Raw genomic sequence first — 25,321 nt, 5'->3', positions numbered from 1 at the left:
TATTTTATAAATGAATCCCTGGACATCTATATATTTATGATCACTTTTGCCTAGAAGTTTCAGCCATTTACAGCCTACACTCTCAGGACATCATAGGTCAGAAATGATCTTGATAAAAAGGCTTTTAAACTTTTCCACCTTTGCCACCTGGAATAATTTGGAGAGGAACTTAAAGTTATCATGTCTTGTTCGTTCCTTGGGGTACTTTAAATCAATTCCAGTGACCGAGAGATCATATCTCTTGGCTTCTGAAACTGCCCTAATGTGTAATTGTGAGCTTTTTCTTGGTTATGTTTATGTGTGTGTGTGTGTGTATTTGGTCTTAGATTTTATATTTTATATATGTTTTATGCTGCTGTCACTCTTGGAAAAGAGATTTTTAATCTCCATCAGTTACTTTTCCTGGTTAAATGAGGAACACACCCCATGGCTTACCGGAGACATAGAATGGAAGCCGTACGCTCTTATTGTGGAGGCGGGTTTTGCGTGTTTTCCGCTTAAATTTGCTGCGCTTCACGCTGCGCGCATTCCAGTTTCACAGAGCGCTCAACCGATCAGGGGAGACGGCGCATTCCTGTGTAGGCGCGGCAGACCTTCCAGAGCGGATTGACCGGGAGAAAGACGCTGAAGCCCGGCATCAGCTGGAGGGAATGACGGCAGGTGTTCGCGGGTAGCCGGCAGGAGGAGAGAGGAGAGGCCAGGGGAAGACTGGGTGGGAAATGGATTGCGTAAAGCAGTCGGAGCCTGTACCTGCACCATCTCCAGGAAGTTTGAAGCTCTGATTGGAGGTAAGGAGATACGCTTAAGTAGCTGAAGTCCACCTTGGCCTTTAAAAGAGACAGGTAAATAGGTTAGCTCTGGTTGTTATATCTGAAATAAACGCTGTAAAAAGCGTCAAAGTTAAAAACACAACACCACAGTAAAGGTTTTAAAAGGTTTAAAGTTAACCGAGTCTGTATAGAGAGTTTCAAGTAAATATCCTTAATGTGTGATGGAATAAATCATGGCAAGTTGAGTCAAAATTAAAGCGACGCCCTAGTTTATAACATGCTATTATAAGTTCTGGTTTATACCATGTGATTATTCTGGCAACAGGTGGATTTTATCAGTTTTGTCCATGGCGGGGTGCTGTGACTGGATCTACCGCACCTGCGTGTGCTGTCTGTCGGAGGATGAGAAGACCGCCATCGCTGTGGACAAAGAGATCAAGAGGATCCTCAGGCAGCAGAAGAAGAAGGAGAGACGAGAGATTAAAATCCTGCTGCTGGGTGAGTACAGCAACGCTGCACCTGCGATCAAACACACGACGGCACAAAATCAAAGCGAAAGGCACGAAGAAGAAAGTTACGGGCAATTGCGAAATGCAATTAAAGGATGTGGGGATGACGCCCTGGATTATCCTGTGTTCAGCCGCAAACTGTTCGGCCTGTTTGGCAGCTGCGCGAAATGAGGCAGAAACTATGTAAGGCATGTGCCACTTTGAGAGTATGTGAAGAATGGTGTAGATTAGAGCTGAAAGCAGTGCTTGGACACACACATCCCTGAAATCTGTGAGCCAGGATTGGTTAAACAACTTGGGGTCCTGCTGACAGGGGCAGTGTTTCACCCTGATGATTTAATTTAGATATTTATAACAAATAAAAAAATATGAACTGGTACAAACAGTTGAAAATAATTAGAGCTGAGATTACACATGTGTGTGGCTCTGTGCTGTAAATTGATTCAAAGTTATGGCAGTTTTGAAGCTTTTGCCAGCCGACATTTCCTGATGCGATCGCTCATCCTAGTAAACTAGAAAAGTTCAGGTTGGTCCTGAATATTTTGGCAAATTTTTTGAAGCAGGACATTTTTCTGCTAGGTGCTCTGTTAGACTAGAATTTATTTAGAATTTAAATACGACTAAAATAAATTAACATATTTACACAGACAGATGTTTAATCAATTTGATGTTATTTTGATGTGTTTTTCCTAAGTGTTTTTTTTTTAAAAAACTCTTTGTGATTTTATCTGCGAAAGGTGCAATGCAGATAAAATTTTAGTTACTTACTTCAAGTGCTTTCCGTGTCTGGATAACTTAAAACATAAAATTAAAAATATGAAAAAGCAAACATTTCCACACTTGATGCACTGTCTCTTTTTGTCTCAATGTTCTGCCCATTAACCTGTCCTACTATTTGTCCCATTTAGTCTTCCCTCTCTCCATCACTCCATTCATCAATCTTTATATTTATACATTTGGCTCTTTGTGCAGTTTTCCATCTAATAACATATCATTTTGAAAGTAGCATAACTCACATGTTGACCCACTAGGGTTGTATTTCAGTCCAATATTAGCAAGCTAAACAGATAACAGGAATGAACCAGGATTAGGGGAAATCCTGACACAGTGTAGAGATCCTGTAAACAATAACATCAAATTATTTCCCTGTCTTATTGCCCGAGTGACTGTGTGACTGTGCGTATATGGGAACAGGGCTGTCTGTAAAATCTTGATAGCGTTTCACACAGCTTCCTGCTGCTCGGTGAATCATTCTTGGAAAGTGTTGTTTGGAAAGCGCAGCAAAAATCAACAAGTTCGGAGATCGTCTCCGGCTTAAAGTGGTCGGTTTGATGAGACGCTGTAGATCCTGTTGATAAACGGTGCTGGTGTCATGTTACGGATTGCCAGTCCCTTCATTCCTCTGAATTAAAGCCATCACCCAAAGCATTTTATTGATGTTTCATGTGTTGTTTCTCAGCTTGCTTTGAGGATCTCGTTGAATAATTGGTTTTCTTCAGAGCTTTAATGAGGCTTTTAAATGGACTGGTTATCAGCTGATATAAGTAGCACTTAGTGTGTAGTGACATGCAGCAAAAAAACAAACAAAAAACAATAATAAGGCTTGAAATGTGAAATATAATATTGCCTTTAAGATCTATTGTTCATAAAATCTTTAAAACACCTGAATAATTGTGACGTTTAGTTCTAAAAACTGAAGACTGAATGCTGGAAGTGAACCAGAAGGTGGTTTAGCAAAGGGTGTGGTCACTTGTGCATTTACGTTATTTCACTTCTATTTTTTATGTTATTTTACATGTTAAAGCATGCACTTTACATAAAATGAAACACACCTTTTAATCACGGTTTTATTTTTTTTACATTCAAAAGATGTAATTTTAACAGAAATATGTGGACTTTCATGCACACTGCATTAGTCTCATGTTTCCACCATATTTGTACCTCCATTTTTTTACCCTCCAATGTAAACTACTGCACACCAGTTTATTGTATTCATCAGTGTGTGAATGTTCGTAAATGGGTGAATGTGGTGTAAAGTACTGTGGGGACCTCTGGACTTGATAAAGCACGATACAAGTACAAACAATTCACTATTTATACCCAAAATCTGTCAGAGGAGTGAATCATTTTGGGCTCAATTGTACTAAAGCAACTTGCTCATAATAAAAATGCTTAAATCTTGTGGACAAAATGATTTATTGGTAAATTATTATCTGAAAATGGTAATGCATTCCAATTATTTAGTTTCTGATCCTCGTGTCAAATTACAATTAAAATTCAAGCCAAATTAACTTGTGATTCACTGCTGGTAGACATTTTTTAGAGCGATAAAGCCACATTTCCTGAAAAAGTCCAACCTGAAACAATCAAAACCACAAAATATACTAGCTGGCAACGGAGTAAGAAAATGTCTGGAGGATAAAGAACGTAGCAGTTTGTCTTCAGTCTGGACACTTTGACCTCCTGTTACACTTCAAAGTCTCCACAGAAATATTCAAAGTAATTTACTGCTGGAATACGAACCAGTGGTGAACAGGAGGCTGAACACGGAGAAGCTGCAGAAAAATGGACAGAAGATGACTGGGATTATAAAATGAGAAGGAATCGGACGAAACCTGTTTCCCTGGGGAAATGCATGTGGTGGAGGACAACACTGATTTCCTCTTGGACCACATTTTACACCGGAAATGCAACGTTTAGAATCAGCTTTGTATGCCCACTTAACGTCTCAATCAATGTATCTGTTTTGTATTTGTCTGCATTGTATTTGTTTTCAATGTTGGCAGAACTAAGGAAAGAGAGTGGCTCTGTGTTCTGGGTCACATAACGTTCATGACAGCAATAACAAGTCAGTTCACTGCATTTCTAGAGTTAAGATCCACAGTAAAAATAATCTCAAGACAATTTGCTTCAAACATAAACTGGCTCAATTCAAGTAAACGTTCAGAAAACCTTCAGATTGGTCAGCAAAAACGTAGGGAAACCTTGATATATCAGATCTTTACTTCACAGAGAGAGCAAGTACGAGGTGCTGGCTGGAGGGATCAGTCCATTTTAACAGAAAGAAACTCACAGAACATCAAGCCTTATTATGAGCGTCCATCTGCAGTGACTGACTGGGGGACGAGAGGACAGGAAAGAGACCAAGTGTCCCACTTTTGTTCAGGTCTTCATAGCATTTTAACCTCATTTTCTCTCCCTGTTTTGAGTAAAGCTGTGTGAAATTTTACATCAGAGACAGTCTAGTCAGAAGCTTCAGTCTTGCACAAAAAAAAGTCCAGATGTGCACAAGGTGAGATAAGATTTGTTTGACAAGTATTAAGAGAAACTGCAGAGTATTTGTGCCTGATGCTAAAGTCAGGTCATTGGTGCTGTGATGTTTTCAGTTAAACAGGAATTAGGTTTAGCCATTGTAAAAAAAAAAAAAAAAAGCAAAGATGACATTAATCAGTTTGTGATGTAAAAGGCTGAAGTTGTTTTGTTATTGTTCTGCTTCGCCGCCTCTTGGGTTGTTTTTATCTGCATAGATTAGGGTGATGGAAAGACTTTCCAACCTGACGCGTCAAGAGCTCATCAGCAAAAATATATTGTTCAAGTTCCACTGAAAACATTCAAAAAGCTGATCTGCAAATACCTGACTGCTGTAGAACCAGTAAAGACTTTTCAGCAAAATATTTATTTTTTTTCCAAATTCTTTTTGCACTGCTTTATTGTCTGTAAAGGATGCTTGTCTCAGAAACAAAATTCCCTGTTGAAAGAAAGTATCTTAAAAGTATTTTCAATCAAAATCTATGTACGTGAATAGTTTTCAATCAAACTCAAAGTTAAATAACAGAAAAAACACTTCAAATTCAGTTTCTAAACCTCCTCTACTTTTGAGTGGTTCAGTCAGACTCACACCAGGCGCAACAGTCAGCTTTGGAAATCAAAGTCTTTTCTTCACAGTGTAAACATCTCCGGCCAGACAGTCATGGAAGATACGATAAGAGAAGATAGGACTTGACTGTATTAACCCCACAGCATGGAAATTCAATTGTTAAAGCAATTTGCAAAGACAGAAAAAAAAAGTGCAGGGCTCTTCTTTAGTCTCCTCTCCTGGTCGGAGCTGCCTGCTCCCTGGCAAACAACAACAAAACCAACTGGAAAGGCAACAACAGGCTTATAAAAAGTCATTATCACTCCAAAGACCCTTCTCGCGTAGAGGATCTGAGTTGTGGGACCGATTCAGTTCATTGATGAAGTGAACAACCCGGTATTAAAAGGAAGGGAAAGGAAACCTGAAGCAACAGAACCTGAAGGCGCGGCATCTCTCTTAATGACTGCAAATCAAACAAAATACATTTGAAACATTTGCATGATGTCACCTAGGTGGAGGCTGCTCAGACCTCATTAACCCGCAGCAGTGCTAATCATCATGGTAGTGGGGGTAATGATATTTTTATATTTTCCCTACCTTTCTGACTTTGCTCCCTCATAAAACTCCTCTTAAAATCCATAATAAAAGGGTTGCGTGAAGAAAACGCTGCTCAGCTCTCCAATGGAGACATGGTTCATTAGAGTCAGCTTTATCAAACGCGGAAGCTTTCAGGTCTAATCTTATAAGTAAGAGTTCCTACCTTCCTTACTGAAACTGGAGATGCTTTTTCCCCCCCAGGTCTGTGGGATTTAAACATTTGTATTTGAAAAATAAATTCAAAATATTTTTTCACATGCCATCATACCTTGCGCAATTCAAGTGCAAAACAAACAAACAAAAATGTATTAGAGGAAAGCATTTAAAAATAAAAAGCTGCAATAAGCTGGTTGCTCATGTTTGCAGCCTCTTGGACCAGAAATATTTTTTTTTTGGTTAATTTGATATAAAGTTCTGCTGATATAATAAGATATTCAAGCCATAGGCCAGCTTACAAAGAATCAAAAGGGTTTCATTGTATAAAGATATCAGTCAGGAGAAGGGTGCAAAAAGCCATGGCATTTATGCACCGTTTCAGGGTGTCACTAGTTACATAAAATATGTGACAAGAGAAATGTAACAAATTTTACATTTCTCAAAACTTGATGAGAAAATCAGACCGAAACTAGTGAGGGAGGATTTCCTTTGTTCTGAACCAACCTTTACAAATCAAAGAGCCATATGTACCCTGGTTCCTGCTGAGAAAAAACATTTCTACAACCACAAAGCTTGTAGAAATGATCTTCAGAAATGAAGATTCTGTCAAGAATTACACACACATGCTTGTTTATATAACGGACCACAAATTACCTTCCTGAGTAAAGAAAACTATAAAATATGTACGAAAGGGGGGGGGGGGGGATTAGTAGAACCAGGCTATTTGTGCCCACTGTATATGAAAGCACATCATTTTATACTCTGTGTAGGTTTATAGAGGGCACACAGGGCTCTGCAGAATCTGAACTGTCAGAATCGGATCTCATTGTCTCAGAGGAGCGGGAAGCCTCCTTGGCCTCAGCCGGTCTTGCATCCCTTCTTGCCACAGCCCCTCCTGGTGAACGTTTCATATGTGAAACTATTGTGCAACTGATGAAAGTTTCATGGCTGCATTTTTTATGTGGAAATTAGCAACAGCTGCTCAACTTAAGGAGGCCGGTTTTTCAGACAGAGAGCAGGATGGATACTTCTGAGCAGCAGTTGTCAGAGGCTGTGAGGAAGTACGCACTGAAACACTGATTCTCCCCCTGGTCGGTTCTGGTCTGACTCACTGAGCGAACATCCCACTGACGCCTTTCTTTGAGCTCTGGTCTCCCCGTTCTGGACACATGAAACAAAAAAAAAGTGCTGAAAAAATGAAGGAATTAAAAGATCGTACAGGCTAACTCATTTAAACATTAATGCATTTGTAATGCTGTTTTTGGCTTTTGTTTGACTTACAAAATGAAAAGAAGTGCATCATGGCAAATGCTGTTGATTGATGCAATTACTGAGCAGAAATGAGAACCTTTTAGTTCATTTGTCTCCAATGGCAACAAAAACGCTCCTTTAAATTTGGTTATTGGTAGAATAAATTCTGACCAATAAGAACTGATTGAGAGAAAATTTAAAATTTCAAAATCTGGCCCTTTTTTTTTTTTTTTTGGTTCATCGCATAATCTGTTTGTCTAGAACGTGGCAGAAAACCAGAGCAATGTATAGTGTAAAAGAGAAGTCATTACTACAGACATGGCTGGCATTACTAATGGTGAAGGATTTAAATATATCTCACTTAATAATCCCATTGCTATTGCTTCTTCAGGAACTGGAGAAAGTGGGAAAACCACCTTCCTCCGACAGATGAAGATCATCCACGGCCGAGGCTTCTCCGAAGAGGAGCGGAAGGCCTTCGCTAAGTGTATCTACCAGAACATCTTCACTGCCATCAAAGCCATGACCGGAGCCATGACCACGCTCAGAATCCCTTACACCAGCCCTGAGAACGAGGTAGAGCCCCACACATAAATCTCGGCCAGCATAAATACGGCCGGTTGCACTTGGTTACACTTGAATGCTCACATATAAACACAGGTGTGAAGGCATCAGGTAAAAAAAACACTTTAATGACTGATTGGATTGTGCATGCAATAAGAAAAAGGCATTTATGACTCAAACAAAAACATGTGCATCCTGTTGTGGTCGGAAAAGAGCCTGCAGCATCTACGTGAAGACAGAGCGCTAATGGTTTCTTATTAGCCTTCTAATAGGAAACCATTAGAGGACTAAATAGGCAGAAAGTGTTGATCTGTCTTTCAATTCAAAGGAGTTGTCACAAGACAATTTCAAACTCGATACCGATACAACAACAAATATTTGATACCGTTTTCAATATCGTGGCAGCATTTTTTGATTAAAAGGCTTCTTCCTGGTTGAGAGTAAAACTATGATTAATGACAATATGACTAAACATTTTTGATTTACATAGTTAGGGCACTACCAAAAAAAAAGAACAATTAAGCTGAATTAAAAAAAAAAATATATATATATATACTTTACGTAGGACGTCACTGTTTGGAGAAAGTAGACAAGATAACATTTAACATCAGTGTTATTATCCTTTATGGAAGTGTGTAGTTTTGATTCAGTTCTGCAATTTTAAAAATGTTATTATAAATACTTATCTTTAGTTTTCTACTGTATGCTTCCATTTGACTGTCAATTTGTTCTACTACACAACACATTATTTTTAAAGCATAAACAAGGATCTACTACATGCAAACGTATTTAGCAGCACCCTTGCACAATTTCTGTCTTTCTGATAATTGGTCAGAACAGCAGCCGCAGACGAGCTGCGCCCACACATAAATCTTGGCCAGTATAAATACGTACGGTTGCACTTGGTTACACTTGAATGCTCACATATAAACACAGGTGTGAAGACATCAGGTAAAAAACCCTTAATGACTGATTGGATTGTGCATGCAATGAGAAAAAGGCATTTATGAATCAAACAAAAACACGCGCATCCTGATGTGGTCGGAAAAGAACCTGCAGCATCTACGTGAAGACAGAGAGGCTACACACTCGAAAAGCTGCGCAGACGAGCGGCACCGACTGGGTTGCTTGTGTCCACGAACTTAATTTTTACTAAGATAATATTGTTAGGTTTTGTTGTACAGGAGTTTTACTGAACTTTTCAAGTTGCTCTCAAACGTCAGTGTTGCAACGTCAGCATGTGGGATCCTCTGCCTCATGGGGAAATAATCTCCAAACAGTCGGATAAAGAGCGTCGCTCAGGTTTTCCTGGACGTACTTGCAATGTTAGCAGCGTTTAAAACTTGCAGCAGTTCTTTGGCAAATGAGTATCTCTGAATCATTTATTTTTCTAGTATCGATTATATTGAGAGATCGATTATTGTTGTCGTAGTCCATGTCTTTGCAAGCGTCTGAAACGCTTCTCTCACCGTCCCATGTTTGCTCTCTAGAGGTTCGCCAGGTGGCTGCAGGATGTGAACACGGTGCACATTGTCCTCCTGGAGAGGAGATACGTGGATGCCATCCGCCGCCTCTGGTCAGACCAAGGAATACGGATCTGCTACAGCCGCCGCTGCGAGTATCAGCTCCTGGACTCCACCGAGTAGTGAGTAAAACTAAAACACACTTATTCTAGAGGAGAAAAATGAGCTGCAGTCAGCGTGACTGGACTGGGAATGAGAGGCAGTGGCGTGATGAAGTGTCTCTGCAATGTCAGAAATGTGAAAAGTCTTACCAGATGACTGCGTCTCAAAGTATGAACACCACGTTAAGAAATGGTTGTTTTAGTAAATTTACTGGTGCCACAACTATTTCCCCCTGGAGTGATAAAAAGTGAAAGGATTATTATTATTATTATTATTATTATTATTATTATTATTATTATTATTATTATTATTATTATTATTATTATTATTATTATTAAAAGCAGGACATTGACACAAATCTGAGTACTAGAAAACTGGTCATCATTCAATGTGTATGACCAAATCAAAACACAAAACACAAAATTAACCTTCTTCCATATCCTCCATGTCTCCAGACTTAAACCTTTAGAAATGTAGAAATAATGCATTAATTCTCTCTGTAAGCTACCACTTATCTAAATTTGTAGGAGAAGACAAAGTCCTATTGGTAAAAGAGGGTTACATAAAATATTAACAACAAGAAGTTACATATCAATGAAAGGTTGAGTGGAAGGAGAAGTTCAAAGTTGACGGTTTTTAATTAAACAGGAATGGAAAGAATTACGAGTTCCTCCTTCTGTATCAGAGCTCATGTGCCTAATCTGGATTTGATTTGTATTCATCTCAAAAACAGTGATTTAAAATACATCATACTGAAAGTTTGTGAATTGAAAATGATGAGAATTTGTAGTTTTGATTGATAGATCTATTAAACATATTAGTTGTTAGGGAAAAAAACAAAAAATAATAATCATGCTTATTTTGTAAATTGATTCTCAAATTAGATATTAACAAATAGAAACACATTTAATTTCAATGTTTGAATAAATTTGATTCCAAATTTTTTATTTTTTTGGTTTTTGATTTCTGAAATGAAATTTGAGTCGTCTTCTTTTTTTTCCACAGTTTCACCTCGAGAAGCAAAACCATCACAGATTTGTTGTGTATTTCAACACTAGAGGGCGTCTTCCTGACCAACTCTGTGTTTTTGTGGGCTCACGCAGCTCTAAATGTCAGAGTGCAGAGTTTACCGACTGTTTCTCGTCACGGTGTAACGTATAGCAGTGGGTGTGAACCCGACGTTCAGAGAATGACTCAGGATCAGAACAAAGCCCGGGTCCGGCCGGTTCTCTTTAGTCCCTCTTTTCTATTGCTGCATCGTCCTGTTTGCCAAGCAGCTCTGTCATCGCGATGTGTGCTCGATAAGGGACAGTCGGTCAACACCGGCTAATGACAGCTTGTTTCAACACCGGCCATAAACATGCTGTTTGCACACAGGTCAATGTGGGCTCTCCCCACCCGCTTCTTGTGTTTTTTAATCACACTTTTTTTTTCCCTCACCAATTTATCACTTGTCTCCTGTCACTTTCAGTTTGTCTTACAAAAGCTTCATGTAAAGCAAACAGCAGCAGTGTTTTCACCAAGTCTCTCTGTCTTTCAGCTACCTGAACAACTTGGAGCGGATCTCGGCCCACGATTACATCCCCACGGAGCAGGACGTGCTGCGTGTTCGGTTTCCCACTACGGGCATCCACGACTACTCCTTCACCATCAAGAACATCACGCTAAGGTGGCCGGGCCTCACATTACCGCCCTCTCACAGGGACAAATCCAATACCAGCGCTATTCACGCTGCTGTGAATGAAATACTGTTGAGGCTTTGTTTGCTCGCGTCTGCTTGGACACAGTAGGATCACGTTTCTAATTGCCTCTCTGCAGAGTTTGTGCTGAGAGGTGAAGTGTCCATTTTGTGTTTGATTTTGATCCAAATCCCACATATGAGGGTTTCTACCATTAAAGGTTTAAACCTTCACGGGCGACACAAACACCGAGCAGCTTTGAAAGGGAATGAGTAGCCCGTCCTGGACATATTTTTAACATAATTCTTCTTTTTCTTTTTGCTAGCTTTTTTCCTGTTTTTATATTTGATTTTGTTTTTTGAAAACTGGAGGAGGTGTCTGCTTCCTTTCTGACACAGCGATCGGTCGGAGGCGTCACATATCGTCAGTGTGAAGAACGTCCTAAATTCGCCGCCTGGTTTTTTGCAGCTTCGTCAGAGTTTGTAGGCGTGAGAATGATCTGTGAGAACTGGGACAGTTCCACACAATTCATTGTTTTTCTGCCCCAATAATTAATGACACGATTCTTAAATAGAACTTGACTGGTTTAAACAGCGACATAAAAAAAAAAAAAAGTGTCAAGAAACAACGTTTGTTCTTACTACTTACTTCTCTTTCTTCTTCCCTCCCTCAGGATTGTGGATGTTGGCGGCCAGAAATCGGAGCGTCGGAAGTGGATCCACTGCTTTGAAAATGTGACCTCGCTCATCTTCCTGGCATCCCTCAGCGAGTACGACCAGGTCCTGGAGGAGAGAGAGACCATCGTAAGAGGAGTTTGCTCTCTTCTCCCTTCACTCTGTTAGCTCAAGCAGGAAGCGGATAAAATAAGAGCTATTTTATGAATCCATTTCTTCTCTTGAATCATATTTATATCATATTTCCAATGCATACCTGCTGCATTTCCTTAATTATGGAGACTCTGAGATGGTTTCGGCTTTAAAATCAGATGCTTCAGATGATTAGAGCAGTGTTAAACATTTTGATTATTTGAGCTGTTTGTGATCTTGAGCTTTGGGAAGCATTTGAAAAGTCGGAATGAAATATTCCATCAGATTTTCAGGATTTTGCTAAAGTCCTTTATTAAAATTCTGCTTTATTTACACATTTTATACTTCTTATTTCACAAACCTTTCTGTGTTTATCTATCGTAGACCTGGAAGGACAAGGGTGCATAACTCAAAAAATATTTTACAGATAAAAAACCTGAAAGTTGTTGCCCATTTGCATTCAGTCCTCTTTATTCCAAAACCCTGAAATAAATACAGTTGAAGTAATTGTTAGTGTGTTCTTTCCAAGACAGGAGAAGCAGAAAACTAGCACAGTGGTGGCAGTGTCATGATGTGGGACATGAACAGGAACAGGGAAACTGGACAGAGTTAAAGGGGCAATGAATGAAGCTAAATATGTAGCAGTCTTTAGAGAAAACTCATAAAAGGTCACAGCCGATTTCAAACCGAGGTTCGTCTTCCAGCAAGTCAACAAAACCAAACACACAGCCAGCCGTGACACATTTTCCAGTATATCTGGAAAATGTATTAAATTTAAAAAATGTGGGAAAAGATCAATACATGTTTTGTTTCTTTATGCTGTAGCTTAATACCTTTTTTTCTAGTTTTAGTTCCAATTTTATAACGTTTCATCAGTTAAAGCCTATAAAAAAGTTTTGTAGAAAACCTGAACACAGGTTTCAGAAACCAAACTCATTATGAAGAGTCTATTGTTTTGAGGTCATCCAGATAAAGAGAGCCAGTAATCATGCTCCGACATTATTTCTTGGTGTTGACAAGCAGACAAACGCCTCAGCACTTGACTCTCCTGAAATCTGACCCAACCAGTCCTAGATTATACTCACAGACTGAAGGACAAGACAGACAGGATGAGGCTTCACCGCTTGTAGCTTTGTTGTCTCCTCTGCTTCCAGAATCATTAGTGCATCTATCTTATGTAAAACAACAGAAACTGTTCATAATCTAGAATCTAAGACCAGCAGTATAAAAAAAATAAATAAATCCCTAAAACACTGCAGATAATTAACTCAGCCTAACTTGGATGCTTCAATAATAAGCAATTTACTAACACTTTACGTTTTACTGTGTTACTTATTTATCTTTTTATATTTAGTTGTAATCTGTAGTTGTAGTCCTTTGTTTTTGTAATTGCATCCTTCCTCCTGCAGGTGGCACTGTCGTACAACACACGTCCTGCTCTCCTCTCAGCCTCCTGGTGCTCTCTTCTTTCCTCCCATGCTATGACTAAACCTGTTATCTCTCCCAGACTCTTTTTGGTCTCCCACAGCATTCATTAACCTCCATGTTGGTCTGTTGCTCATTTTCTTCCCCTTGCTCTTTGTTTACATTATTCCTTCCTCCAGTTTCGCCCCCATCTACCCAAAAAGCCAAACTGCTGCAGCTCATGTTTTCTGGCTCCTTGTGAAAATTGTGTTATTAAGGGATAAAGAAGAAAAGAAAAACTTGCACGTCTTCTGCAGAACCAAAACATGTTAAGCTGACTGTGTGTTCCTCAGAACCGCATGCAGGAGAGTCTGGCTCTGTTCTACACCACCATCCATTCTGCCTGGTTCCACAACACCTCCATCATCCTCTTCCTCAACAAGACTGACATCCTGGAAGACAAGATCCGGACGTCGGATCTGGGGAAATACTTTGAAAGTTTCACAGGTTCGTTGTTCTAAGATGTGCTTTTGGTTTTCATTTACCGCCACAAATACAACGTTGAGTTTACAGAAGGAGGCGGAGACGTTAACGGATGAAATTATATGTGTGTGTTCACCAGAAGAGATTAAAAAGTTTAGCAGCTGTTTTTTAAATGTTTTTTTTTTAACAGCTGGTAATTTAACTCGTCTTATTTTGTGCGTGTGTGTGTTGGAGTTTGAGCGCAATCTGACATTACTAAACGACTGCATTTTTTTTTAAAGCTTGCTGGAAAATGTTCAAACATTCAGAGCAGAAATTGCACCAGTGTTGAGTCAGAGTCAGGTTATCAGTCAATTTCAGTGCCATCAGTGCGCTCAGTGGCAGCTGTTTATTCTCATCACAGAGCGGACAGGACCACTGCAGGGACATGAGGGCTGTGATGCCGTTTGTCCTCTGGTCAATTTGCCTCTGACTTGTAACTGTCTCATAATGTTCTGCAGAAATAATGAATTATTCACCAAAAATATTGACAAAGTGATTTCAGCCCCACTGCGACTCTTCCTCCTCCTCCTTTCTGTCTTTCTTCCTTTGCTATTGTCATAATCATCTTTCCTCCATTTCTGTTTTTTCTTTTTGCCCCTTCTTTTTTCTTTTTCTACTTTCGTCACACTTTTCAGTCTTTATCTTTTACTTCTGTTCTGATCTTTTTCTCTCCTTCAACATTTTCATTTCTCCTTCCTTTTTCTGTCTGCCTTCCCTTGTCCCTCCTTACTTTTTCATTCCATAGTCCTTCCTCTTTCTTTTCTGTCATCTATTTCCCCTCCTTCATTCTTCTCTTCTTTGTATGCTTGTTTGCTCGATCTTCCATTTTTCCTTACATTCTTCGTTTTTCTTCCCGACTTTCTACTTTTTCTTTTCTTCATTTCCTTCCTGTGCTCATTGCTCCTGTCCTTCCCTCTATATTTTCTTTCCTCCCCTCTTTTTTCTGTTTTATCATCCCTTTCTCCCTGCTTCCTTCTTGACTCGTTTTCTTCCTTTTCCTACCTTCTTCCTTTTAAATATTTTATTCCTTTTTTACTTATTTTCTTACATTCCTCCTTTTATATTTCCTTCTTCCATCATTCATGTTTTGCTTTTCTCCTCCCCGTTCTACTTTTCCATACTTTCTTTTGTTCTTTCCTTTCTTGTTTCTGCAGTCTCTTCTTTTCACCTTCAGTTCTTTCTGTATGTTCCTCCTCACTTTTTTGCTTCTCTTCATTTTTGCTCCTTTGTTTTTTGTTCCTTTTGTTATCCCTGCATCCTTGCTGCTTTCTATTCCTGCATTTTTCTCTCCTTCCTTCTTCCACCCTTGCCTTCCCTCTTTATCTTCTGCCTTTCTTTCCTCTTTTCTTCATTCCTTCCTTCTCCTGTCTCTTTCTGCCCTCCGTCCTCAGTAATAAATGGTGCCTTCAGGTGCTCTTGATCAGCTTACCTTCGGTTCTGCTGGTGTAAAGAGGCTCTATGGCGTCTCATCGCTCCCCCCCTCAACTCCATCACCTCCACCCTCTCTCCCTCTGTTTCCCTTGGCAACTACAGACAGGTACTTTGTTCCCTGCCAGCCCTGCACCACCACCCGAACAACCCCCCCCCCTTTCAGGTGTACCGTACGTATTAGCCGTGTGTTTGTGTGTCAGGTGGCTTAGGGTTAGACTTAGTGACTGTGAGCGAACACTTGTGTGCATCTGCAGTGCACCCACTGTGTTTTACCAGCAGCATTAGCGCGGTAAAATAATGACTCATACAGGGTCAAGCTTCTTGATGTCAATTTAACCTTAATGACAACTCCGAGCAGCTCCTACTGCTGGCTGCTGTTTGCTGCTAATGCTGTTGTGTTCCTGTGTGGAGACTGCGTGGCCCTTATTACTGCGGCTGTAACTGCATTTGAAAGCACTGCTGTTAAGTAGCTTCGCTTCCCGACGCCGTTCTCTGACACTGAGAAACTAGATTTCACTTGCTCTTAAGCAATTAAAAACAACAATATAATAATAGTGTTTAATTCAGCTTCTAGTTACGGCGTTTTAGCCATTTCGCATCTTGATTGTTTAGACTCATTAACTTGTCTGTTTGAGCAGGACGCGCTACTCTGACCCGAAACATGTCACGACAAAATCTACACACAAATAGATTTAAAATCAACAAAAAGGTATTTTAGTCATTATCTCTCCAGTCCTTGACCTTGAGCAGGACAGAAAATTGTGCAGCAGCTGCTGAGGAAATATTTAAAGTTAACAAGTTGAGGACAAAATAAGAATAAAAAAAAATAAGAATAAAAAAAAACACTGAATAACAATCAACATTAAATGATTAAATGAAGAATATCTGAAATTCATAAGATGGAAGTTCATCCAGTCACCAGAGTATGTGTGTGAATAGGTGATTGACTGAATGTTACTTTCGGACTCTTCTGGACTTGGTAAAGTGCTACACAGGCCATTTGCATGAGTGCACAGCATATTTGGCACATTGTTTCAACGGCGAAAAATATTTCCAGTCAAATCGTAGCTGGATTTGACTGGAATGGCTTCTGCTCTTCCGGGAAAACTTCCCACAAACTTCAGTCATGGACAATTTTTCCTAAAGTGCATCTGTGAGGTCAAACACTGATGTGGGGTGAGAATCCAGACTCTATCCTGAACTGGTTTCATTTGGCTGATGTTGTTTCAAAGGAAACAACTCAGTTCAATCCAATAAAGTTTACATAAAACTCAACTTGTATTTGAGGAAAGTTTGAATTGATTTTGAAACCAAATGACAGCACTGTTTCTGCTATAGTGATACTATACACATTTTCCCCTTATCCTACATAAAGTCTAAACAATAAGGAATGAAAATGTTTACCTTCTGTAATATTTTTAAATAATCGGTTTAACGATCAGTTGAAATATGCAATTAGGGTAAAACAATAATGAAAATAATTCTAGGATATGAATGGTTGTTATCTTTCATTTTTAACTAAGTAGCTACAGAATATGAACATTATGAGGATGTTTTAAGGAATAATAGCTTCAACAGTGCTACATGTGGGGTGACTGTGGCTCAATTCTTTAGCTTCCCTAATTTAATCTAATGCCCCTAAAAAACAAAAACAAAACACAAATGGTTTTCTGTCATGTATTTTGGCTTTTTAAACTCCCACTGGTACTCAGCAGAGATTTTTGTCTTTCCCTCCAACGTCTACCATCGTCTTGCAGGTGAAAAGCAGAACGCTGAGCTAGCAAAGCAGTACATCCTCAAAATGTACGAGCAGCGTTCCATGAACCAAGAAACCCGGGTGTGGAAGACCATGTACCCACACTTCACTTGTGCTACAGACACCAACAACATCCGCAAGGTTTTCACCGACATAAGGGACACGGTCCTGCTCAAGTCGCTAAGGGACTACGGAGTCCTGTGAACTTTCACTCAGCGTCGTGAGGCAGAAGGAGACGCGACGGTTCCCCACATCCGTCACGCTGACAGGACTGAAAGCAGCGACTGAACTCTTTCTCACACGAAGAACTCTTTCCGTATGAAATCCTCTCCGACTGTCATGTTTTATGGGTTTTTAACGGAGCAGCAGGGGGGATTATTTCTTCACTCGCATCTGGATTTCAGAACATGAAGATCTGTAATAGAACCTGGAATCACGTAGTTTGAATCACAAACTGTGTTTATCGGTAGGGTTGCTTTACAAAAGAAGCGTTTGGGTCATACGTTATGCATGTTGCTCTGTAAATGACGCTGAAGTAGAGACGCTATGAAGTACAGCGTGGCCATTAGTGGTGGAGATGGGGTCATGCACTCCACTGCTGCAGTGCACACATGAACAGCTGCAGGTGCAGACAGATAACATAGAAGCCTGTAAAAGTCCACATTTTTCACCAAAATGAGAACTGTTAGGACAGATATTTATTGGAATAAGCTGTTTTTTTCTTTTAATAATCCATTATGAATCTTGTAAATATAATGCATCTCTACAACTAAGACCCAAAAGCAGGTCAAATTCTTGAAATGGAAGCTGCTGCACTACACTGAATTTGGCTGATGAATTTACTGCTTAATGTGTTAAAAGCTACACTGTCAAGCTGCTCAGATGAATGTTTTTTCCAAGCCTGTTTTGAGTTTTAAAAAAGGCACTTATTGAGTTTTTTTTCTGCTTCTGATTTCCAGTTTTGTTTGAGGTTTGACTTGCCAATTCAAATCTGAACCCATTCTTCAATCTTTTAAAAGAAAAAATGAAGAAATGGCAAAAATGCTTGCCAAAGTACATGTTTTGGTTGATGCATTAGGAGACTGAACATGATGGGATTTTATGTTTTAGAAGCATTTAGTGAATAGCCGGAAGAAAAGACTGATTTTTCAGTATTTGTTGTGTCAGGGGGAAATCAGCTGAACTCAACTTTGGGCGATTTATTATTGCATCTGTGGTTTTTAGTGACAGAGGAGAAACACTATGCGGACACAGTTTTTCAGGAGGGATTTATAGTTGACTTATGCAGAAGTCTACAGACTTGCCTGTACCCCTGCGAAGGACGTGTACAAACCCTTAAATTATATACATATTTAATTTAAGATAATATCAAAGAAAATGTATCATCCTGCAACTGAAAACTTCAGTTTTTTTATTGTTTTTTTGTTGTTTTTTGGTGACAAACACTCCCGGTGAGTCCTGGAGTCGATTTATGGAAAAGGATCTCAATCCCACTGTCGAGCACGGTGGATAATCTGTGATGCTGTGGGCTCCGATGGAGCTTGATGTCTGAAAATCTGGTGGACTTTGCCTGAAATCTGGATACTTTTCATCATTTGCTGGGAACATTCAATGTTATCTACTATGCTTATGCTTCTTCATTTTATGGGCAGGTATGTTTTATCTCAGTGTTGCCAATTCATTATTGCTGCCTGGAGGTGCAAAAAAAAAAAAAAGCCTCCAATCTGTTAATCCAAGCTTTCAAATCTCTTTTTGGGTATTTTCTATGTATATAACTGAGAGAAAGAGGAATGTAGAAGTCTGTCAGTGGCTGAAATATAAAGTGGTGACCTACTTGAAACGGTCAGATAATTGTACTCCTGCACTTTAATAACATTAAAGGGTAAATAAAACAAAGGTTGATTAAAGTGCAATAATAACTCAGCCTCATATCGGTTTAAATTGTGTTTTTCATCTGTCTTGTATCAATTTCAAGAGTCCAAAAGTCGTAAAAAAAATAATAACAATAATTTAAAATCATAAAACTATCTGACCTGAATGTAAAGCTCATTGGAGCAGAGCATTAAAATCCACTTTTCTGATTCTTTACGATGCATTTGACACAAATACAGACGCCCTCTGTACATGACTGCTGTTCTTGATTCATTTGTAAGTCTTGAATTTGTAATAATTGTTTACCTGCTGGACATAGACTGTGACCAGAGAGTGCCAGTGACTGACCTGCCCCCCTTTGGAGGCAGTAATACATTTGTGTAGAGTCTGGTGGAGGGAGAATAAAAACATGTTTTTATAGTTGATATTAAAGAGAAAATCTTAAAACACTCACACACACTCTCACCTGCTTGCTTTTGTTTGTCTCCTTGCCTCTCTGCTCGGTGTCAGAGACTCGCTGATGCCGGGGGTTTGCAAACAGGAACGCTGCTGGATTTGCATCGGACTGACACGCACGCAGCAGCCATTTCCATATGTCGTGTATGTTTGTCTGTGGTGCAGACTGGGAAAGCAACGCAGATGAGAAACCTTCCACCGCGGTGTCAGCGTGTGAAACCCCAGCGCCGCGTCTTTCGCTGGCAGGAGAAAAGCGGTTCCTCATTAGCGAGGGACAGATTGCTTCTGGAAACAAAAGTCTGTCACTTTTCCCCTTCTGACTAAAAAAAACAAAAAAACAATACAACTACAAAACATGCATACAAATAATACCCAAAAGGCAACCTTAGACAGACTGTCTGGATGCCACAGAAAGCATGAGGAAGTCGCCACGGTGACTGTCATCTACATGACTTGATATTCTCATCTGTTGGACCGAATCTGTCTGTCTCTGGGTAGATGTCTGTTTCAGACATGCGTTCATGCAAAATAATTGACAGCTGTGTGACCAGACATTATTATTAAACTTGCACCAAACTGTTTACATTCTGCCTTAAATGTCAACGATGTTAGAAGATGTAGAGCAAACGAAGAAACCCTCTAAGATCGCCTTCCTGCATCTTTACTGTTGGACGTTGAATTTGATCTGGACTGACATGTTGACAGGATGAAGGTCACAACAAATATCTGACCATTTTAAACCCTTTTGGTTTAAGGCAATCTTCTGTTTTTACCAATATTTTCTTTCTGGCTGGAAGCGATATTAACGTTATGGAGGCGATCACAAATGAGCAATAACACATGGGAATCGATTTCTGTGGAATCAACAAGGATTTCTCTGTCGATATCTCAGAAGGGTGCAGAACCGTTTGATTTGCTCTGGAAATTCAATTCACGTTTTCTCTGAAAACAGGGAACAGGAAAGAGATGATCAAGTATTTTAAGGCTTCTTATCCCAACGAAATGCAAGGCACAAGCTCAATGTCATAGTTTTGTAAGGATAGAACCAAGCATTCATTACTGATGACAGCAAAAACAAAGCTCATGCAAGTCACATGAAAATCGCAGTTTTTTGTGAGAATAAAGCCGAGTTCTTACAGCACTGAAAGCAGACATGAACATCTGCTGTATCCAGACTATGAACTGTTTGTATCCTTAATTACATTAATAACCTCCAGCTGCCTTGTGTTCACACAGGCGCTGACGCGAACCGCCATCAAAGAGTCTTATTACTATCTAGATAAATAGATGCTGAAAAAATTCTGATGGGAATTTTCAGGAATTGCATATCAGACGCTGACATGAATTATTCATCTGCTTTCCCTATTCATTATTAGCAAAAATAAAACATTTTCATGTTCACTCTGACGAAGAACAAAGAGTGCACGGTCTTTTACTTGTGTCTTTCTGATTTGTCGGACAATCTTAAGTTCAGTTTTTGTAGAAAAGCAAAGATTGAGGTTCCAGTCTTGAAAACAATATTCTACCACTGGCATTCAGCTTTAGTTATATTTATTTGTCTTCTGTGTGACCCAACGATGAACTTCTCTGACTCACAACGTCTTAATGATCGGGAGGAAAAGACAACGTTGCTCAGGACCAAATCTCAACTAATATATTCATGTTAGTCTCTCACCTTTCCATCAGTGCAGAGGTTTGAACTGGAACGGACACCCACGCACAAAGTGGGTGGTTTATAATTTTTATTTTATGCAGCCGGTCTCCTTGTTGTGGACTGCTGCATACCGATAAGAAGTTCCTCCATTTCCTCTGCAGCTCCTCAAAGCAAAGTGAACGTCTGCTTTTGCTTTCATCAAACGCACACGCAGGTGAGGATTCTCCAACCAACCCGTCTGGATTCACCGGTAACTCTGAAACACCTCCAGACCCAATTATGTTGATAATGTTCACTGGCGTGCAGACTTGCAGTACACTGACTGATTAAAGGTTCTGTGACGCTGACCTGTGTTTACGGTGCTTCATTTGTAAGATTATTGCTGTCGTTGTGTTTTTCCAACCTGCTTCTTTTCTCTGTGACAACAGACACGTCGTTCAGGGGCCCCTTTCAAAGCCCCTGCAGCATGAGAGGACAAAGAGAGAAGCTGCTTATCAGCACAAGAAATGAATCAATTTTCCAGCATGAATCACCTCTTGGCTTCCTAAAACAGCTCCAGCGTTTAAAGCAGCAGCTGGCCCTTTTGTAGCCAACATCTCGCTCACCGTGCTCCGGCCTCACACAAACACACACACACGCACACACACACACGCACACACACACGCACGCACACACGCGCACACACACACACACACACACTTCTTAACAGGTTGTAATTAGGATACCTGACTGCTGTGCATCAATCCCAATATTAAAAGACGTTGAACAGAACAGAAGTGTTTCATCTGCTGCTAAGAAATTTCAGATTTGTGTCAATTTAGTCAAAAGTAAAACATTTACAACATTGTATGTCGTTTCTATTCTTTAAAATCCACAGTCCCTTGAATAACACTTGAATCTCTGCACATTTTGTCATAACTACAAACTTCAAGATATTTTTATTGGGGTTTTATATGTCAGACTAAGAGGCACCACTGATTTTGTGGCACATCCCGTGTCCAGAAAGTAGGAACATCTTGTCATATCTTTGGAACAATTTTCTTTTGTTTTGAGCATTTAAATAGCCAAAGCGAGGGAGTTATTTTTTTCATATAGAACCCTCATGTTTTAAAGGTTTTGATGAGGACCAAAACGGCTGCAGGACAACGGCAGACGAACTGTGGAGTGAAGAACGAGGGATTTAATGACTGAAAACAACGTGCAGAGAACTTTGGAAAACACAAAAGAGTCAGGGCACAAAACAGTGACAGAATAATGGAAGAATCCAGCAGTGAGTGCAAGAAAACAAGGAGTATAAGTGCTGTAGGGAGAGATGCGGTTGTGGCATGGAGACCAGGTGAGTTCAATCAACAGAAATCAGAGCAGCTGGGAGAGAACCAAGCAGGGAAGGAAGAGTAATTAATGGAGGAAACGCAGAAGAAATCAGAAATATCACACAAATGAACAACAGAGCAAAAATCTAACAACAATAAACACAGAGAAACACGCAGAGCAAATCTATAAGAATGCAGAGAAACTAAGAGCTAATACTGGAAATTAACTGTTTGATTAACAGAAATATACACACATTTACACAAGAATAAACTACAAAACTCTGCACATATGAGACACTAGTAACTCTAAGATAACCTAAATAAAAATATAAGAAAGGTTCAAAACATAAAAACCCAAAAGTTTGCGATAAGAATAGGATAGAATCAGATAGCACTGATTTATCCTTTTTGTTCCTGTGACCTGTCCAGGGTGACCCCGCCTCTCCCCTGGTACGTTAGCTGGAGATAGGCACCAGCAACCCTCCCGACCCCACTAAGGGACAAGGGTGCAAGAAAATGGATGGATGGATGGATGGATGGATGGATGGATGGATGGATGGATGGATGGATGGATGGATGGATGGATGGATGGATGGATGGATGGATGGATGGATGTTCCTGCAGGGAGAAATTTAGGTGAACGAGCAACAAAGAAAAGTCATGAAGAGAAATCAGCTGAGTTGAAGTGAAGCTTGAACATGAAACAACTGGAAAACTGTCTAAGTTTCCTATAATATACAAGAAACCTAAAGCAGCCACTATTTAACCAAGTGAGACAAAGACACTGTAACTTATAGATCCCCACATATAAGAAGCTGTAACAAAGAAGCTGATTCATTTATTTTTAATAAACCATAGATAGCTGTCTGACATCTGAAAACAGAAACACTAAAAAAGCTTTTTGCCTGATTTCTCTGTGTTTGGCCACAGACAACCTTACAGTGCTGACGAGTTGTTTCGAAATGAAACAGCATTAAAAGCAAATATGTAACGCTTCTTACAAAGTCAAAGGAAAACCTCTCTCGTATTTTCCTCCTAAAATTGAGCTTTAAATGTTTCTTGAGACGGTCCTGCTCTGGTCCAGATAAGGTCATTTCTGGCTGTTTTAAGACTTTAATGTTGTAACCCATTATTAGTATTATTGTATAGAAAATAATGTAATTGCTTTGTGGGGAAAAATCAATTAACTTGAATTGAAACAAAGTCTGGAAGCAAAAACAGATTTTTTATTTTTATTTTAAATGCTTGTTTTTATAGAAAAAATGAAGGTGAAAAACTGAAAAAGGATGTCTACAGCACAAAACTAATTAAACATCCAAATCCTCAAAGGGAACCAAATGTTGGGTGAAAATCTTTCAACTTGAGCTTATAATTAAAGAGAAGCTGCATTTCAGTTGCATAAATAAAGGTATCAATGAGATGTGATGTTGAAAAGTAGATGAAGAAATGTTTAAATAAAAGTTGAGTTTGTGTATTTATAAAAGAACACAAAGTTCTTCATGATAAAAAGACAGACAATAATCAATAAAACACTTGGTTTGAACAAGAATGTCTGAAGTGCATTATTGAACACTTAATTTGATGAAAGGTAAAATATTCAGTATTGGGAGGGGAAATGTGCATAAAAGACAGAAACCAAGAAGAAAACAACTTTAGCAACAACTGCCTGGATTCCAGCACAGAAATCTGATGCAGAAAAGAGCAGAAATAATGTTACCGGTGACTGCAACACCATACGTGAAGAAAAAGCTGCATTTGAAATCTTCAGAAACAAAAATGAAGACGGACATTTTAACACTTAGCTTAGCACCACTCAGTGGTTTGACAATTATTACAAAGTAATTTCTAAACATTAAACCTGAAATGGCAAACAATTACAAACAAAACATTAAAGAAACTTGCTCCCTTTAGTACTTACAAAGACTTCCTGCATATTTCTGAACAAACAAATGTCAATTTCATGAATGAAAATGCAGAAAACACAGAACAGCTGATGCCTCAGGAGGGAACCAAACAGGAAGTAGCTGATTTCATTAAAAAAAAAAAAAAAACTGTTTTACCTTCTTATGAAAAATTTATATCAGTGGTCCATGGATGCACAATTGAGTCATCAATAAGATATGAAGCAACAGACATCTGGGTGATTATACTGTAGACCCACAGCTGTATAAGACTTCCTGCATTCCCACTGTATTTGCATAACATAACTTAAAAACTAACGTCTCACTGCTGTGATGGTCATAAAGGCCTTCAGCGTCTTCAGTGTCTTCTTCTTTGTCTCTCTGCGAGTCGCCCTCTGATCACTTCAACTAATGGAAACCAAGTCAGAAGCAGCGAGGCGGTGAGCCGTCTCATCTCCCCGGTGTTTAACATGGTCCATTACCACCAGCCAACAGAAAGTATCTAAAGTCCTCACCCGTATTCTAAACTAAAACATCTCCACCGCAACGTTCCTAAAAACAAGTTTATATTTTTCAGAATCAGCGGGACCCTCGGTGAGCTACAGTGTTTACCCATTACCGTGCCTGACCGCTGACACCAAATCAAATGGAAAAGTGCAAGCACATTTCACTGTGGCCGAGGGGGAGATGCTGGAAACATTAGAGATCCACATCAGGTCAGCAGTTTGGTGCTTATGAATGGAGCGGTTTTGTCTCTCTGGCCCTCTCCTGTCCCTGAGGGAGAGACATTGTCTGGTCTGGCTTACAGCACAACTCTAGGTGCATATAAGAGCTTTAAAAGCAGCAACAGAGGGGCGTTCGTGCCATGCTGTTTCCGCTGTTAAAATTTCATTTATTTATTTTTTATATCACTGCAAAAACAGATGCAGATAGAAACAGGCATGCTTTCACTTTGATGAAGAAGGAAAACCAAGTCGCTTGTTATCTGGAAATGGATGAACTGGATTTTAGCCATGTAGTCGCAGCATTTGAACAGGGGGGGGGGGTTGGGGAGAGAAGGGGATCCCTCTGCAGAAAAATCACAACATTCAAACCAACGGCGTAAAAAATATATTTCTAACATATCAGACAAATATTGTATATCACACAAAGAGGACCTGAAACATTACTTGTCGTGGTTTTCAGGCAGAATTAAC

General features: G+C 39.5%; 1 protein-coding gene across 2 annotated transcripts; it reads left to right on the top strand.

Annotated features, from left to right (window-relative positions):
* The first annotated feature begins 522 nt into the window (after positions 1–522).
* On the top strand, positions 523–21,498 carry LOC103463548 (guanine nucleotide-binding protein subunit alpha-14-like). Of its 2 annotated transcripts, none has more exons than XM_081606433.1 (8): positions 523–788; positions 1,096–1,268; positions 7,531–7,715; positions 9,194–9,348; positions 10,869–10,997; positions 11,681–11,810; positions 13,571–13,724; positions 21,073–21,498. In XM_081606433.1, the coding sequence occupies exons 2-8, from the start codon at positions 1,118–1,120 to the stop codon at positions 21,195–21,197; spliced, it is 1,029 nt and encodes a 342-aa protein (XP_081462559.1). In that variant the 5' UTR covers positions 523–788; positions 1,096–1,117; the 3' UTR covers positions 21,198–21,498. The 2 variants fall into 2 exon arrangements, with proteins under 2 accessions (XP_081462559.1, XP_008405164.1); XM_008406942.3 differs by lacking the exon at positions 21,073–21,498 and adding an exon at positions 16,931–19,256 and having other exon boundaries at positions 525–788.
* Positions 21,499–25,321: the final 3,823 nt, after the last annotated feature.

Source organism: Poecilia reticulata, chromosome 4, assembly GCF_904066995.2.
Source record: "Poecilia reticulata chromosome 4, P_reticulata-male-v2, whole genome shotgun sequence".
Classification (NCBI taxonomy): Eukaryota; Metazoa; Chordata; class Actinopteri; order Cyprinodontiformes; family Poeciliidae; genus Poecilia; species Poecilia reticulata.
This window is presented reverse-complemented; position numbering and strand designations above follow the sequence as displayed.